The sequence below is a fragment of the Gymnodraco acuticeps genome, unplaced genomic scaffold (genome assembly GCF_902827175.1).
Source record: "Gymnodraco acuticeps unplaced genomic scaffold, fGymAcu1.1, whole genome shotgun sequence".
Lineage (NCBI taxonomy): Eukaryota > Metazoa > Chordata > Actinopteri > Perciformes > Bathydraconidae > Gymnodraco > Gymnodraco acuticeps.
Window position 1 is genome coordinate 901,205 of NW_022990865.1, and position 18,352 is coordinate 919,556.

Below are 18,352 nucleotides of genomic sequence, written 5' to 3' on the forward strand. Positions count from 1 at the left end.
TTTAGCACAGAATATGATCCTATCCGTGACATATGGATCTTAACAAATATCCGCTATATCAGATACCTGTAGATCAGCTGTTTATTTCATATGAGTTACAGTGTGGCAGCTTTTTAATCACGGCTCCCCCTGGTGGATCCATTATCCATTGCAGCTGGTTTCATTATAATTAAATGTATTTATCAAGGGGGCGTTTCAAGTCCTGCTTGGGGGTTTTCCTTTTCAGCAGGGGCCCACCCCGTGCCGATCACGGACCCGCACGGGTAGGCGTCTGAAATGGAGCGCTCCATCTGTAGATTAACATCAGAGGCTTATAACACACCGTTGTGAAATCACACCTACCTGTTATAACACATCAACCCCTCACATCAAAGGATTATACTACAAAAGGGGTGTGAGGGGACAGGGGCCAGACAGCATAACTTCAAAGAGACTGCCTTAATCAACACATCAAAGGATTAGACAACAAAGGCACTACACAGGGGGGCTTTTCACACCTACCTGTTATAACACCTCACCCCTCACATCAAAGGATCTCGAACAAAGGGAGGCGGGACTTAGCTCATTAATATAATTATACCCCTACACATCAAAGGATCTCGAACAATGGGAGGCGGGACTTAGCTCATTAGCATAAGTAGGGAGCGGTGTGACCTGTCACACCACCTGTCACTTTTTTTTATTGAAGCGGGATGAATATTACTACTTGCAATTACTCCCAGGAAGCGCTTTATGATATAGTTAACATGTGAAATGAATATTAAATTCAATTGTGGGACTTGGACCTTTTAGTACTGAACAAACAATGAAAAACACGTTATCTATGAAGAAAACAGATTCTGCAATATCATTTATAACAACCATCAGGCGTGAATAGTACATCGTGTCAATGGAAAAATAAAATAACACCAGTGTAATCAATATTCAACCTGAGATTTGACTGACCAGAGAACACATAAAGGATCATAAGATCTCGGCATTGCACATAAAACAAATAGCATCATTAAAATCAACATTTGCCTGATAAAAGAAAACAAATCCCATCACAGTTCAGTTTTGTGCATTCATCTTCAAGAAGATGAGCATATCTGCTCTCTGGATCCAAACGGGCCCTTTCACAGCGTAGGATATCACCTGCTGAACTGAACACTCTCTCGCTTGGCACGCTGCTTCCCTGAACACAAAAGCCGCGTTCACACCGCAGTACTTTTCCCACTTTAGTTCAGATATAGTTCCGAAATGTCGCGTTCAAACCAATAAGAGCCGGAACTAAAATTAGTTCATCAGAACCTTTTTTACCCCCTTTTGCTAGAGAGCAGGTACTTTCGTGGGAGAAAAAGGTTCCTATGTCTGATTGGCTGGGCGGAATGCAAACCACGCCCCGTAAAACTCCCAAAAAGTTTTTTGAAGCCGCCATTTTATTATCCTCGCATTAGCATTATTAGCATTAGCATTAGCCCAGCGCACAAATGCAGAGAGACTAACTTATGGCAACACAAAATAAAACATGGGAGCGGTAGAGATGAGGAGGTGTCGGTGTTCTGGCGATTTACTCGGAAGGCTTCTACTGAAGTCCCGGGGACTTCCGGCCGGGGACTTCGGGTAGCAGTATACGCCGTGAAGTTGTTTGCGGCCTGCCAGTAAACCCAAAGCAGAAGAAGAAGAAGAAGAAGAAGAAGAAGAAGAAGTGACGTCAGCGGCTTAATTTGCCTTATCCTTCCCCAGGAACGTATTCAAGTGTGAACACGATCTGTACTTAGTTCATTAAAGAGTTCTCATGAACTAAGTTCTCATTAACCTTTGTGGGAAAAGTACTGCGGTGTGAATGTGCCTAATGGTACTTGGTTGCCATACGAGATAACATTGGTTGGAGGTTGCCACCTTTCCCAGAAATAAACTTCTTGCAGTGGTTACAGACCCCACCATTCAGACTGGCAGTCATATGCAGCCACACTTTAGATTTTCTAAAGTGACTCGTTTGCGGAGTTTCACGGCGAAGTTTAAGGATATTACACCTCACTTTTATAAAAAAAAAACTGGATCTGATTTCTGTACGGTATACCGTAGCCGCCAGTAACCGGTATTTCGGTAATACCGGGAACCGGTATGCACCCCTACATGCAAGGCAATGTGGCAGCCTAGGAAATACATTTCAATGGATTAAGATGCGAGATGATTACAAAATAAAAATTGTAAATTAAAAAAAGGTTTTTATTATTATTAATAATAACGTGTGAATAGACATTTTTCAGGAGCGGACTGGCCATCTGTATAATTTCCCCGCAACGAGGCTCCACCCGTTGACAATCCACTAGCGCAGTGTTTCTCACACTTTTTGATACCAAGGACACTTAACCAATGAAAAAACACTCACGGACCACCTAACTTCACAAATATCCAAAAACAATAGGCCTTCTTTCCACTCCAACAGTACATAACAGCCTAATAATGACAGCTTAACCTTCTCTGTATCGCCTCGTTCACACAATAAATCAACAATACAAATACAGATCATAAGCATTTTGTTGAAATGCAAATTTAAAATGCTCTCAGGTTTTAAACCTCTTATGAAATGTAGACTACATTTATTACGGAGTTTATGTCAGAGACAACAGACTACTTAGAGATATGCAAAACACACCGCATGTAGTACGACACAAACCTCCGCTGTTTTCAAAACAAAATACAGTAAAACTATGGTCGCAGGCCCAAGTTTAACTCTCTGAGGCCTGCATGGTCTGCCTACAAAACAAAAATAAACAACGTTTATGCAGCCCCAACAACAGCCTCTGATCATCAACAGACTTCATGCAATGCTTCATCGGATGCATATATTAGATAATTATCTCTATCTCACTCCTAACCAGTGTTGGGACTAACGCGTTACAATTAACGCGTTACTGTAACGCCGTTATTTTTGGCAGTAACTAGTACTCTAACGCATTACTTTTTAAATTCAGTAACTCAGTTACCGTTACTACATGGTGCGTTACTCCGTTACTGCGTTAGTTTTTTTATATAGTCAACAGCCAGGCGAACAGAGATGAGAACTGTACTTAAGTACAGTACTTGAGTAAATGTACTTAGATACTTCCTGTGTCACATGCGGAGATGGGCTGTGGGCGTGTTTGTGTTGTTTACTAACAAGACTATCATGGCAGCGGCGGAGCTCAAGTCTAGTTTCTCCACCTATTCTCACTATTTCACTTTTGTCGAGCACAAAGAAAAGAACGTTTTAGTTAAATGTAAGTTGTGTCTTGGCGGGTCAAAGATCCTATCTACTGCCCAAACCAGTAATTCAAATCTCTTAAAACATCTGCAAAAACAACATGCTACGAAGCTAGTAGCTAAGACCACAGAGACTCAGCCGACGCCACTCCACCTCCACCTACGTAAGCAACAGCGGCTGGATTTTAACCAAGGGACTGCTAGCCAGGGAAAAGTCGATAAAGCCATTGCACAGTATGTTGTAGAACACATGCAGGGTATTGCTACAGTGGAGTCACCCGCTTTCAGGGAGCTAGTTAGCATGATAGCATGTCCGGGCGGCATATGGGACGGAAAACTTTTTCCAACTACCTGGAGAAAGAATATACAAAAATGGAAAGCCAGCTAATATCGATGCAATCCAGATTGCATATAATGCATGTCAAGTTGATCAACAGATTGTATTATTCTCCAATGCAATAACAGTACTGAAATGAAGGCTATAAGGGCATTAATGGGAGCCCTTTTTATCAGTAACGAAAACGTTACTTTTCACAATAACGCATTACTTTTGGGTGTAAGTAACTAGTAAAGTAACTGAGTTACTTTTGACATGAAGTAACTAGTAATGGTAACTAGTTACTGGTTTTCAGTAACTAGCACAACACTGCTCCTAACACATCTAAATCTACTTTCAGCATGGATAAATGTTTATAAAATACATCCATTGTTTGTTCTATATGCTTCTTGAAATCCAAAAAAACACATAGTTTTTCTAGAACAGATTACAAATCGCCTGAAAATCGTACAAACAAGTGGCAACATGTTTGACGAAGGTGTTGCGCTGGGCTATATCATGCAATCGAAACTTAAGCTCGCTCCACTGCGGAGATATTCCCGCGAGAGTGCGGAAAGCTTAAATGAATTTGGCAGGGGTCGCCAGTCACTGGCACCGTTATTTTGGGGGTCGCGGGCTGAAAAGTTTGGTAACCCCCGGATGGTAGCCACAAAAGCCAAAATTGGAATGAGGCAGTACATGAAGGCCAAGCCAACTAAGTGGGGTGTGAAGCTGTTTGTGTTAGCAGACTCCAGCAATGGGTATACCATCGATTTTTCCATCTATACTGGAAAGAGCCGCTTCATTTCAGGGCAGGGTCTCTCCTATGATGTTGTCAGTGACCTAATTGATAATTCCTACTTGGGGAGAGGTTACCATATTTTTGTAGACAATTTCTACACCAGCCCAAAACTTTTTACTGACCTATTTGTAAGGGGTTTTGTGGCATGTGGTTCCGCGACAATCGTAAGAACGTGCCCAAATCCAAATTGAATGTGCTAACCTCAAAGAGCCCCAGTGGCTCAATCCGATGGCTCAGAGAGAAGGAGCTTTTGTATGTGAAGTGGATGGATACGAGAGAGGTGTCAGTGTGCTCTACAATACACCAAGCCTTCAATGGAGACACTGTCACCAGGAACGTGTATGCTAAGGAAACGGGGAAATGGCAAAAAGAAAACATCATGGCACTTCCGTTGTGTGGTTGAATATAATAAATACATGGGTGGGGTGGACTTGTCTGACCAGCTCATCCAATACTATTCAGTACACAAGAGGTCCAACAGGTGGTACAGGACACAGCTATATTCTGCATAAGGAGATGTGTCTGTCCTCAGGGTCAGTGGCCATGTCCCACGCCCAGTTCATGGAGGAGCTGTCTGCAGTCCCAATTGGCAGCTTTGTGCCACCCAGAGGGGCACAGTGCTTGCCAGAGAGTCAATGTCCTGTGCAGACGAGGAGGAGGAGGAAGAGGGAGTTGACTCATTTGCGAGACGGAGGTCAGGAGACACAGCAACAAAAGGTTGGTGAAAATGTGTGCTCTGCAAAAAACGTTCCATCTGGAAATGTGCGCGGTGTGATGTGACACTGTGTCTTGTGGCTCACAGAAATTGCTTCAGCAAGTGGCATAGCAGCCGCACGTAAAACCTTAAGACTTTCGATTGACTGAATCAAGTCTGATTGTAATTTAATGTAAATAGTTTTAAAAAATGTTGATACATTTCCTTTGCTCTTTGTATATTTTTCTAATATGTTGTTGTATTTTGAAGATCATTTGCTCTTTGTACATTTGCACTTACTATATATTTCTAGCTCTTTGTTTGTAGTTTGAAGATCATTTGCACTTTCTATATATATTTATATTACTTTGTTTATAGTTTGAGGATAATTTGCACTTTCTATATATTTCTAATACTTTGTTTATAGTTTCAAGATAATTTGCACTTTGTTCATTTGCACTTTGTATCTCCAGCACTTGGAATTTGTTTCACTGTTTGTGTTTGTATTTAAATGTTCAAATGAGAATACATTTCTCTGAAACAAGTTATTTGTGTTGCAATGTCATCTGTTATGGTTTAATATTTTTACTCTCTCAACCTTATTTTGACAGAACAAACATGATCAGAAATTTAAATATGGAAATACATTTTGTTTTTATTATTCCATATTATATTTCAGTGAAAAACACCTAGGATAATATTGTAATAAATGGCTGTAACTTGCTCAGGGAACATAATATGCAGATGCAATTTAATTTGGAAGCCTTAAACATCTAAATGCAGCTTTATACATAATAAAAAAGAAAATTCCTATGTATAAACAGTAAAAAAACACAACATTTGTACTGGCGTTTTTGAAAAGTGCTGGTAAATTCAGCCATTATCACACAAAGCTAAGGTACAATTTGGACTTTAAATTAACCAAATTTGAACTTGAGGTTCTCCTGAATCAAATGAGGTAAGGAACTTGATGCTGACTGCTAGAAAAGGTTAGAAAAGGTTAGGAGAAACAAATAAATACAGGAGAGTCAGGCAGGCGAAAATTCTGTCTAGGTCTTTAACCTGTCCCCTGATTGTGTGTTGAATTTGCACTATCCTAATTTTAATGCACAATTTCATTGTTGTACCTTTAATCTACATGTATTTTTTTTACGTCTACTCTATGCTATTTTTTGCTTGTTTTTATGTATTTTACTGGTAACTGTATTCTGTGTGATACATTTTCTGTGAAATGTCTATGTGAAGCACTTTGGACTGCACTCGTTGTATGAAAGGAGCTATACAAATAAAGATTATTATTATTATTACAGCTGAACATTAGGCAGACAGTTGCGAGAATAGTATATCTAATGATGTAACAGAGTTTAATACCATACCTGTGGTAGCTGAGGGGACTGTCTCCCAATCAGGCTCCACTTCCCGCCTCGTATCCTGTAGCCACTTACCACTTTACCTGTAACACATCAGCCAGGTTACTACGGATACTGATTCAAGTTACTTTGAAATAGATTTATGAATAGCCTGGGATGACTCACCGAGGTGGTGTGTGTGGGTCCTGAAGGCAAACGGGTAGATTGGATATGAACTGTAGTCACAGGCCATGTCTGCATTTGTTTCTAAAAAATAAAAAGGGATGTCAAGGCCCATTCTGTTAACACCTTACAGCCCAATGTATGTCACTTTGTTAGATTTGTACATTCTTATTTTATCTTACTTTTTATTTTTCTATTAGTAACTTCTTAAGCTGCACCCTCTCCAAACATGCGTAGAGACAGATGTACTTGTTTTATTTGACGTTAAATTGCTGCTATTTTGCCTCTACCCCTAACAATAACCCCATTAGTCTTCATCCTGTTTTCACCATGAACCTGACTCTTCATCATGAGCCTGAGTTTTCACCATGAGCCTGAGTCTTCATCATGTCTTCACCATGAGCCTGAGTCTACATCATGAGCCTGAGTCTGAGTCTTCACCATGAGCCTGAGTCTTCATCATGTCTTCACCATGAGCCTGAGTCTACATCATGAGCCTGAGTCTGAGTCTTCACCATGAGCCTGAGTCTTCATCATGTCTTCACCATGAGCCTGAGTCTTCATCATGAGCCTGAGTCTGAGTCTTCATCATGAGCCTGAGTCTGAGTCTTCATCATGAGCCTGAGTCTGCATCGTGTCTTCATCATGAGCCTGAGTCTTCATCATGTCTTCACCATGAGCCTGAGTCTTCATCATGAGCCTGAGTCTTCATCCTGTCTTCACCATGAGCCTGAGTCTTCATCATGTCTTCATCATAAGCCTGAGTCTTCATCATGTCTTCACCATGAGCCTGAGTCTTCACCATGAGCCTGAGTCTTCATCACGAGCCTGAGTCTTCATCATGTCTTCACCATGAGCCTGAGTCTTCATCATGATCCTGAGTCTTCATCCTTTATTCACCATGAGCCTGAGTCTTCATCATGTCTTCATCATGAGCCTGAGTCTACATCATGTATTCATCATGAGCCTGAGTCTTCATCATGTCTTCATCATGAGCCTGAGTCTTCACCATGAGCCTCAGTCTTCATCATCAGCCTGAGTCTTCATCATGTCTTCATCATGAGCCTGAGTCTTCATCATGTCTTCATCATGAGCCTGAGTCTTCATCATGTCTTCACCATGAGTCTGAGTCTTCATCATGTCTTCACCATGAGCCTGAGTCTTCATCATGTCTTCACCATGAGCCTGAGTCTTCATCATGTCTTCATCATGAGCCTGAGTCTTCATCATGTCTTCATCCTGAGCCTGCACCTTCATCATGTCTTCACCATGAGCCTTCATCATGAGCCTGAGTCTTCATCATGTCTTCATCCTGAGCCTGAGTCTTCATCATGTCTTCATACTGAGCCTGAGTCTTCATCATGAGTTCACCATGAGCCTGAGTCTTCATCATGTCTTCATCATGAGCCTGAGTCTTCATCATGTCTTCACCATGGGCCTGAGGTTTCAGCATGAGCCTGAGTCTTCATCATGTCTTCATCCTGAGCCTGAGTCTTCATCATGTCTTCACCATGAGCCTGAGACTTCATCATGAGCCTGAGTCTTCATCATGTCTTCATCCTGAGCCTGAGTCTTCATCATGTCTTCATCATGAGCCTGAGTCTTCATCATGTCTTCATCCTGAGCCTGAGTCTTCATCATGAGCCTGAGTCTTCATCATGTCTTCATCATGAGCCTGAGTCTACTTCATGTCTTCATCATGAGCCTGAGTCTTCATCATGTCTTCACCATGAGCCTGAGTCTTCATCATGTCTTCATCATGAGCCTGAGTCTTCATCATGTCTTCATCATGAGCCTGAGTCTTCATCATGTCTTCATCATGAGCCTGAGTCTACATCATTTCTTCATCATGAGCCTGAGTCTTCATCATGTCTTCACAATGAGCCTGAGTCTTCATCATGAGTCTGAGTCTTCATCATGTCTTCATCATGAGCCTGAGTCTTCATCATGTCTTCACCATGAGCCTGAGTCTTCATCATGTCTTCATCCTGAGCCTGAGTCTTCATCATGTCTTCACCATGAGCCTGAGTCTTCATCATGTCTTCATCATGAGCCTGAGTCTACATCATGTATTCATCATGAGCCTGAGTCTTCATCATGTCTTCATCATGAGCCTGAGTCTTCACCATGAGCCTCAGTCTTCATCATCAGCCTGAGTCTTCATCATGTCTTCATCATGAGCCTGAGTCTTCATCATGTCTTCATCATGAGCCTGAGTCTTCATCATGTCTTCACCATGAGTCTGAGTCTTCATCATGTCTTCACCATGAGCCTGAGTCTTCATCATGAGCCTGAGTCTTCATCATGTCTTCACCATGAGCCTGAGTCTTCATCATGTCTTCATCATGAGCCTGAGTCTTCATCATGTCTTCATCCTGAGCCTGCACCTTCATCATGTCTTCACCATGAGCCTTCATCATGAGCCTGAGTCTTCATCATGTCTTCATCCTGAGCCTGAGTCTTCATCATGTCTTCATACTGAGCCTGAGTCTTCATCATGAGTTCACCATGAGCCTGAGTCTTCATCATGTCTTCATCATGAGCCTGAGTCTTCATCATGTCTTCACCATGGGCCTGAGGTTTCAGCATGAGCCTGAGTCTTCATCATGTCTTCATCCTGAGCCTGAGTCTTCATCATGTCTTCACCATGAGCCTGAGTCTTCATCATGAGCCTGAGTCTTCATCATGTCTTCATCCTGAGCCTGAGTCTTCATCATGTCTTCATCATGAGCCTGAGTCTTCATCATGTCTTCATCCTGAGCCTGAGTCTTCATCATGAGCCTGAGTCTTCATCATGTCTTCATCATGAGCCTGAGTCTACTTCATGTCTTCATCATGAGCCTGAGTCTTCATCATGTCTTCACCATGAGCCTGAGTCTTCATCATGTCTTCATCATGAGCCTGAGTCTTCATCATGTCTTCATCATGAGCCTGAGTCTTCATCATGTCTTCATCATGAGCCTGAGTCTACATCATTTCTTCATCATGAGCCTGAGTCTTCATCATGTCTTCACAATGAGCCTGAGTCTTCATCATGAGTCTGAGTCTTCATCATGTCTTCATCATGAGCCTGAGTCTTCATCATGTCTTCACCATGAGCCTGAGTCTTCATCATGTCTTCATCCTGAGCCTGAGTCTTCATCATGTCTTCACCATGAGCCTGAGTCTTCATCATGAGCCTGAGTCTTCATCATGTCTTCATCCTGAGCCTGAGTCTTCATCATGTCTTCATCATGAGTCTGAGTCTTCATCATGTCTTCACCATGAGCCTGAGTCTTCATCATGTCTTCATCCTGAGCCTGAGTCTTCATCATGTCTTCACCATGAGCCTGAGTCTTCATCATGAGCCTGAGTCTTCATCATGTCTTCATCCTGAGCCTGAGTCTTCATCATGTCTTCATCATGAGTCTGAGTCTTCATCATGTCTTCATCATGAGCCTGAGTCTTCATCATGTCTCTGTGCTGTTGAGGACATCCTGCCCTTTCCTGTATATAAGACGCTGTGTCATAGTGGCTTCATCGACTTTTATTACGCATTTCTACTTATTTTGTTTTATTCTAAAATGGTGCAACTGTCACAAAACCAAATGTTCCCCCAGGATTAAATAAATATTGTAGTTGTGATAATTCCTTTTGGTAATCTATTGATTCAAACGTCTGAATGTGGATCATTCAGATTCAGATTCAACTTTATTGTCATTACATAGTACATGTACTAGTGACGAAATGTAAGTTAGGCATCTGACCAGAAGTGCAAAATAGCAGTGCAAGAGTCTACATAATAAGAATAATTATAAATAGAATAATTATAAACAGAATACTTATAAATAGGCTATAAACAGATGAATAAGTACAGTATAAACGGTATCATGTGGACTGACGCGCTGACAAAATTATCTTGTTAGTTATATGCAGTAGGGATCAGACAAAGCGTATGATTGGATGAAGGAGCCACTGACTGGTCATTCAATGATGCAGGCACACATCTTTGTGTAATGGAGGGCTGAGAGGCTTTAAACTGTTTACCTCCCTGGCAATGAAATGGGATGAATTACAGCACAAAAAATGCAATATAAAAAAAGGCATTGGAGTGATGGACTCCAGCTTTTGTTTTGACAAAGTGAATCAGACAGACGTCTTATAATGGAAGCTACATCGATAAGTATTCAGATTTGACAGGACTTCCCATTCTGTGCACTGTTCTTTGGGGTTTGCTTGCTGCTATTAGTACAGCTGTTGATTATTATGAAAGGGGAGATAGAGACGGGACCATGTGTTACTCCGAGTTCACTGCACTGAATGCCTTCCTTCTTTTATTTTATTTTTCTCTATGCTAGAAAGGAAGGGAGGAAAAGGTAATGTGGAACAAGGAAGAAATGTGGAACAAGGAAGAAATGAAAGAAGGAAGTAAGAAGTAAGGATTCAAAAAACAAAGGAGGGAAGGAAGAGAGCAAAGAAAAAAGGAGGAAGAAATGAAGGATATAAGAAAGCACAAACTGATGACAGAAGGAATGATGGAAGAAGGTAAAGGGGGTAAAAAGAAGGAATGGATGTGAGGAAGGAGAGAAGAAGCAAAAGAGGAAAGACAGATGGAAGAAAATAAGGGATATAAGGTGGAAGAAATAAAAGCAAGGAATAAAGGAGGACGGAAGGTAAGGAGGGCGAAAGGAAAGATAGAAGAATGAAGGAAAGTTAGAATAAAGAAAAGAAGAAAATAAAGGAAGAAGGAAATTGAAAGGAAGGAAGCAAAAGTATATGAAAGGAGGAAATTAAGAAAGACACAACAAAAGGAAGAAAGATAAAAGGAAGGAAGCTAGGATGGATGGAGGAGGAAGGAAGGAACAACAGAAGGTATGAATAGAAATGTGTAAAATGGAAGGTAAGGAAAATAAATTAAAAAAGATTGAAGGAAGAAAGACATTTTGGAATGAAGCACAGAAAAAAGAGAAAGGACAGATAGGGAAGGAAGTAATCAAAGTAGGAATCAGAATCGGTTTTATTACCAAGTAGGTTTACAAGGAATCTGCTTTGGTATATGTGGTGCATACAAAGACACAGAAAAAAGAAAACATAGCAAAACTAAATTAAATACAAAATAGTACTGTTATGACAGCTATTAAGACAAAACTATTTTAAGACTTTTATAACAAATGATCAATACTTACACAAATACTATATACTGTATTTAAAGTGAAGGAAGCAATTCAATAAGTACAGAAGGAAGGAAGGGAGGAAGGAAGTATAGAAAGAAGATAAATTAATATTTGCCGTGATTTATTTTTGGATATGCATTTGAATAATCTGTATGTGTTTGTCAGTGCCATCCTGTGGTGGTCAAAATGGTAGAAGGCTGTAGGGAATGAAGCCTTCCTGAATGCTTTTGGATTCCTTTGTGGAACAATAAAGCCAAGAGGTAGGAGTAAAAACACACTTTACACAGTCTTTGTGGCCTCCGAGTTTCAGCGTTTCCTGAAGCTAAATATGACATTATCGACCACCATATGGTTGGACTTAATTGTAAACTTTGAGAAAAAATGCAACAAACATACCTTTTTTTCCTGGAAGGATAACTGTGTCCACAGACATAAGCAAGTATATGCCAGCGATGAACGGCTGCCTGTGAGGAGGCACAGAGAGTCAGTCAGAGAACAGGAAGTGCGTATCACAGTTTAATACACAACTTAGTTGAATACTTGATTCTGATTTGTCAATTTGGACATTTCAGAGGTTATGAATACTCAATAACCCACTGCTGCCAAGCAAAATAATGACCGTCGCAGACATGAAGTAAGGCCGCCTTTAATTTCATTTTTTTATTTCCATCTTTATTTTGAACAGATTAAAAAACAAATGTAAAACAGAATAGCGTATTGGTCAACACAGTCTCACTCCCTGCGCGTCAAAGAACGACGCTTGGTCAGGGTCCTTTGGCGTCCATTTCTGACACAACAAGTCTCCTTCTGCTTCTTAAACTTACGCACAGAGCTTTCAACTGATTGCAACGTATTCCCATCGGCGGTGATATTTGACGCTCAGGGCGCTGCAGCCATCAGTGGCAGGTAAAGGCAATGTGAGCATCCCCTCCCATTGGATAACAGTACTCATTGTTGGGGAAATATTTTCCTAGGCCCATAACTTTGACCCTGTTTATCAGTTTTTACAATGAGCACCTGCAACCTTGGCTGCTGTGCTCTCAGTGTTTTGTCTCCCCAATCATTGTGAAAACATTACATTTTCTTTCGCTTTTCTGCCATGTTCAGGGTAAAAACCGCACCTAGCGCACCATAGCTGCTCCCGCAAGCTTGTCTCAGCGAAAAGTGAGCTCTGACCCCAGACAGGGTCCCTAGAAGCGCCAAGGGGGTCATTTATACCACATTTTGAAATATGTGTAACTAGTGCTGCGTACCGGTATGCCGAACCGGTACTGGACTTGTAAAAAGTTTCGGTTCAAGTCCGGTTAAAACCGGAACGTCGGGAACCGGTACTTGGACTCGCAAAAAAACTAGCACTTACATATATTCTGGTGTCTGTGGTTATTTAAACATTCCCTGATAAACGTTATTCAGCCTCAATAAATTAATGCTAATTCCAGTGTGCTCAGTGTACAACATCACATGTCATTTCACCTTCGATTCACGGTTTGAAAACGTAGCATTACGCCACATGCTAATGCTAACCGGAAGTGAAGAATTTTCAGAATAAAAGTATTAAGTTAATAGTGTGAACTTCCGGTTTTTTCAGAATAAAACTGATTTAAATTAAATAGTGTATTTTATTCAAAATTACGCCATATCAACATTGATTTTAATTTATAACAGTATGTATGTACATCACTATGTATGTAGTATGTACTGTATAATGTACACATGTAGAGTTGTAGAAAATACATGGTGTACAGACAGTACACTCTGACTGTACAGTCACTACAGTGTAGCCTATACTGTATAGTAGGTGTGTAACAGTGTAATGCGTATAGTCTACTCCAGTGGTTCCCAAACGGTGTGCCGCGGCACACTGGTGTGCCGTGAGGCAAGTCCGGGTGTGCCGTAGGATTTTGTGACAACCATACGTTATTATTGCAATATACAACTACACAAAAATAATTATTTTTTAATTTACTATATCAGTACTTTGTAGGTTTATATGTACGTAATCTGCGCGACTTGCGCGTCCACATCTCCACGTGCAGTGCTGCATAAACATGGCTGAGTCAGCGATAACTCTCGAGGGGTGGAGGTATGCCCATTATTTTGAGTTCGTCCGAAGAATAGACAGGAATGTGACGGTGAGGTGCAAACTGTGTCCAGGCGAGAATCTGTTATCCACTGCTGGAAACACCACGTCAAACCTCAACAAGCACCTGCGAAGAACACATGCTAAGGTGAAGCTACCGCACACGCTATTTGTTGTTTGTTTATATCACGTCTGTTCTTCTTCTCTGTCTTCCGGTTGTTGCCTGTTTTGAATGACAAATACACACTACCGCCGCCTGCTGGTAAGGAAAGTTATTGCCACTCACGCATGTGCAGTTCGTACGTGCTCGGCGAGTAAAGTAACGAGTTACTTTATGTAGATAGTAACGAAGTAGTGTAATATGTAATATATTAAAAATAATAATAATAACGACCCCATCTCTGGAGTTGGCGTTCTCTACTCTGATTTACATGAAGAACAACAGGAGGTCACGGCTCTGTTGAACAGGACTTGCGAGTGGCCCTCTCCTCAGTGCCACCAAGGATTACAAAATTCTGCACGCCCCGACAGGCACATGTATCTCACTAATTTGTAAGTCGGCAAAAATATTTACAATAGCACATGTTTCAATGCTGATTGCTGAAATGTTACATTTATCATTTGTAGTTCAGGACCATGGACAATGCAGCTTCCTTGCATTGACAGTTCTCTGTGCTGAATTTCTGCTGAGTTTCCTTTGCCTAATTTTTTATTTTGTGACCTGTCTGGTTTAAATGAGTGTGTTGCTGTTTGATGAAGCCTAATTTCATACAGTTTCAAATTAATTTCTGAAATATTTCGTTAATAAATATGTAATGAGTAATATAGTTTAGTAAATAATTATGCACATTTACAGATATTTTACATGATATGAGTGATAACACGTGTTATAAGGGCTATTTTGCACAATAGGTGTGCCTTGAGATTTGTACTTGTCCTTTGGTGTGCCTTGGGCACAACAAGTTTGGGAACCACTGGTCTACTCTACACTCTACCTTTCAGCAACGTTTTAGGGATTTAGGCTCAGTCAGCTCAGGGACTGTTTGGTTACTTTAGTTTGGTAAATGACATAAATGTTTGAACTTTGTAGTAGTTGACTGTAGTTGCTGTCATAAGTCATTTGTAGACTAAGTGGCAAAAAGTGTTTTTTTTACATTTGTACTTTGTAAAGAAATGTAGACACAAGTTGGAAGGGAGCACAATAAACCTGATGAGTTTGAATTTGAGTTGATTATGAGTTAATTTTCAATTGATAATTAGCTCACCATAAGTTCACTTTAGTTACTCACACAACTTGACACAAGCCATGGGTTCAGGTCCGGACTTATAAGTCCGAACCTGAACCTCTGGACTTGAGTCCGGACCTGAACCTGAATGTGAGTCCAGGTACGCAGCACTATGTGTAACCAGGGGCGGACTGGGACTAACATTCAGCCCTGGAAACTGACCCAGTCCGGCCACATGAAATATCAAATGTTAGAAATTCGCTGTTTATTATTTAAAGTTTTACGTCCGATTCGCTCCTTTTTTCCTCTCTGTACACAGCTCCAGTTTGGGCATTGGCCTGTCATCAGATTTCATTTTTAGTTGCTGCTGTAGCGGAAGTTTAGTACAATTATTTTTTGATGAAATTCTCCACCCTCCATAATTGCAATTGCTTCAGTTGCTTACTACTTTTTAAGGGTGGTGATGACAGTTACAGTATGAACTGAAGTTGATGTGATTTGATTGGATTGTGAGGCATGAGTGAGCCTCATCTGATTGGTCAATCCCTCAATTTATTTTCAACAAGGGAAGCCAATTTTGGCTAGCCTCCTCTCGCAACAGAGAGTGCAATACTGTTTCATCATAACATCTAGAGGGGCGCTGTTTCACTCTTTGTAAAATACTCAATGAGAATGGGGGAGAGATGGGCCGGCAGAATAATTACCGAAACTAAACAAAGTGTTTTTATTTATTTATTAATATTATAACTACAATCCAAAAAAACAGGGGAAGCCTGGCTTCCCTTGGCCTCCAGGAGAAAACGCCACTGAGTTCAAGGGATAATTCTCACCCACCTCTTGCTCTTGCTCTGCACTTGTATGTGCCAGTTGAGCTGGTTCTTCCACCAGCTCAACTCTCTGTCCCTCATCATGAACGCAGGAGGCTGGCTGTATATCTGAACTCGCGCCCTCATCATTCTCTTCATCATCTTGCACTTGTTCTAAGCTGCTGATGATAGTGCTTGTAGCAGCGCTGCTGCCAAAAAGGTCTGTCAATTTGTGACATTGATATGCTTCACCTGCGAGTGACTTCACCTTTTTCTCTCTTGCCTTCTCGGCCCCACCTTTTTCTTTTTGTTTTCTTTGATTTGTATCCATGTTTTTTCATTCTCCCTGTCTGCCGCGGCGTCTAATCCCTTCACTTCGTGTGGCCGGTCTTTTTTCTTCTTCGTGTGTGATTATTTGACAGATAAGAACCACACAACTGCATTAGCGCCCTCTGTCGGCCGTCAGTGCAATTGAAATGATGACGTTAAACTATTTTTTTTTTTTTAAAGGGCCGGCCGGCCGTCAACGGACCTTGACGGCCGGCCGTTCTGTGGTTCTCCAGATTCTACAGATGGCCAGTCCGCCCCTGTGTGTAACTCTGTTAACCTGTTAAGCCCAGTGCCCCCGTTGGCAGAAGCTAAAAACAACACTATTCACGAAACTGTGTCTCAGGGCTTCTTAACATTTAATAACCTATTAATGTGTCATACCCACTTAACGGGAAGAAACTCAGTTGCCTGACGATGTGAACAATTTTTAACGAAACAAAACACAAGTCTAAAACCGAGCCTCTGAATTAGCACTAAGCGAAAGGGTGCTAACGCACTTAGCACATAACTCACGCTAGCGATCTTTTATTACATTATTACATTGCATTTAGCTGACGATTTTATCCAAAGCGACTTACAATAAGTGCGTTCGACCAACAAAATACAAACTTGAAGAAAACAGAATCATATAAGTACATCAGGTTTCATAGAGCAAAAACATTTCAAGTGCTACTCAACTGGCTTTAGGTAAGCCAGTCCTTTATTAGTATATAAGTGCTTTGTTAATAGTTATATTGCTCGAAGTGGAGTCGAAAGAGATGAGTTTTCAGTCTGCGCCGGAAGGTGTGTAAGCTTTCTGCTGTCCTGATGTCAATGGGGAGCTCATTCCACCATTTTGGAGCCAGGATAGCAAACCCACGTGTTTTTGCTGATGGGGACTTGGGTCCCCTTCGCAGCGAGGGTGCAGCGAGCTGTTTGGTTGATGCAAAGCGGAGTGCACGTGCCGGGGTGTACGGTTTAACCATGTCCTGGATGTAGGAAGGGCCAGATCCATTCGCAGCATGGTACGCAAGTACCATTGTCTTGAAGTGGATTCTAGCAGTTACCGGAAGCCAGTGGAGGGAGCGGAGGAGCGGCGTGATGTGGGAGAATTTAGGAAGGTTGAAGACCAGACGAGCCGCTGCATTCTGGATGAGCTGCAGAGGTCGGATGGCACATGCAGGTAGACCAGCCAGGAGGGAGTTGCAGTAGTCTAGGCGTGCGATGACGAGAGCCTGGACCAGAACCTGCGTCGCTTTCTGGGTCAGCTGGGGACGTATCCTCCTGATGTTGTAAAGCGTGTATCTGCAGCAGCGGGTTGTAGCAGCGATGTTTGCAGTGAAGGACAGGTTGTTATCTAGGGTCACACCCAGATTCCTTGCAGTCTGAGTCGGGGAAACAACAGAGGTGCCGATGTTGATTGTTAGGTCAAGAGTGGGACAATCTTTTCCGGAAGGAAAAGCAGTTCAGTCTTGTCAAGGTTGATCTTGAGGTGATGAGCAGACATCCACTGAGAGATGTCAGCTAGACAAGCAGAGATGCGTGCGACGACCTGGGTCTCTGAGCGGGGAAAGGACATAATTAATTGGGTGTCGTCAGCGTAGCAGTGGTATGAAAAACCATGCGGGCTAATGACAGATCCGAGCGAGTTTGTGTACAAGGAGAAGAGGAGGGGACCAAGAACAGAGCCCTGAGGGACCCCTGTAGTTAATTGACAAGGGTCGGACTTTGACCCTCTCCAAGTAACCCTGTAGGTGCGGTCTTTGAGGTATGAGGTGATGAGGGAAAGTGCAGAGCCTGCAACTCCAAGTTCTTGGAGAGTGCGAAGGAGGATCTGATGATTCACCGTGTCGAATGCAGCAGACAGGTCCAAATATACTTCATTGGATCTGCACAAACTAGAAAGCTGAAATTCCACAGATTCCAATGGTATACGAATTATCACTGTGAGACCAGAACTCAGGGCAGCGAAGGCAAGCAAAGACAACACACAACTTCACTTTACGGAGCCAAAACGGCAAATACGTCTTACCTTTGCTGTTTTCTAATTAAAAGTTGTGTTCAATGGCATTACAACGCATATAAACGCTGCTGAAGGTTAATCCAATGTCTCTGTGTTACTTTGAAATGATTACTGATAATCCATCATCATATTTATGGCAATAATCGCATTTTTCATAATAGAGTGTGACGGAGCTTCCAGTTT

General features: G+C 41.7%; 1 protein-coding gene across 8 annotated transcripts in view; it reads right to left on the minus strand.

The window, feature by feature from the left end:
• pam (peptidylglycine alpha-amidating monooxygenase) overlaps nucleotides 1-18,352 on the minus strand; it is a 208,794-nt gene that overhangs the window by 132,279 nt on the left and 58,163 nt on the right. For all 8 annotated transcript variants that reach the window (XM_034233276.1, XM_034233268.1, XM_034233271.1 and 5 more), the window contains 3 exons: nucleotides 12,122-12,189; nucleotides 6,576-6,656; nucleotides 6,417-6,493 (listed from right to left, as the gene is read on the minus strand). In XM_034233276.1, coding sequence (XP_034089167.1) covers nucleotides 6,417-6,493; nucleotides 6,576-6,656; nucleotides 12,122-12,189 — 226 coding nt within the window. The remainder of the gene's footprint in view (nucleotides 1-6,416; nucleotides 6,494-6,575; nucleotides 6,657-12,121; nucleotides 12,190-18,352) is intronic.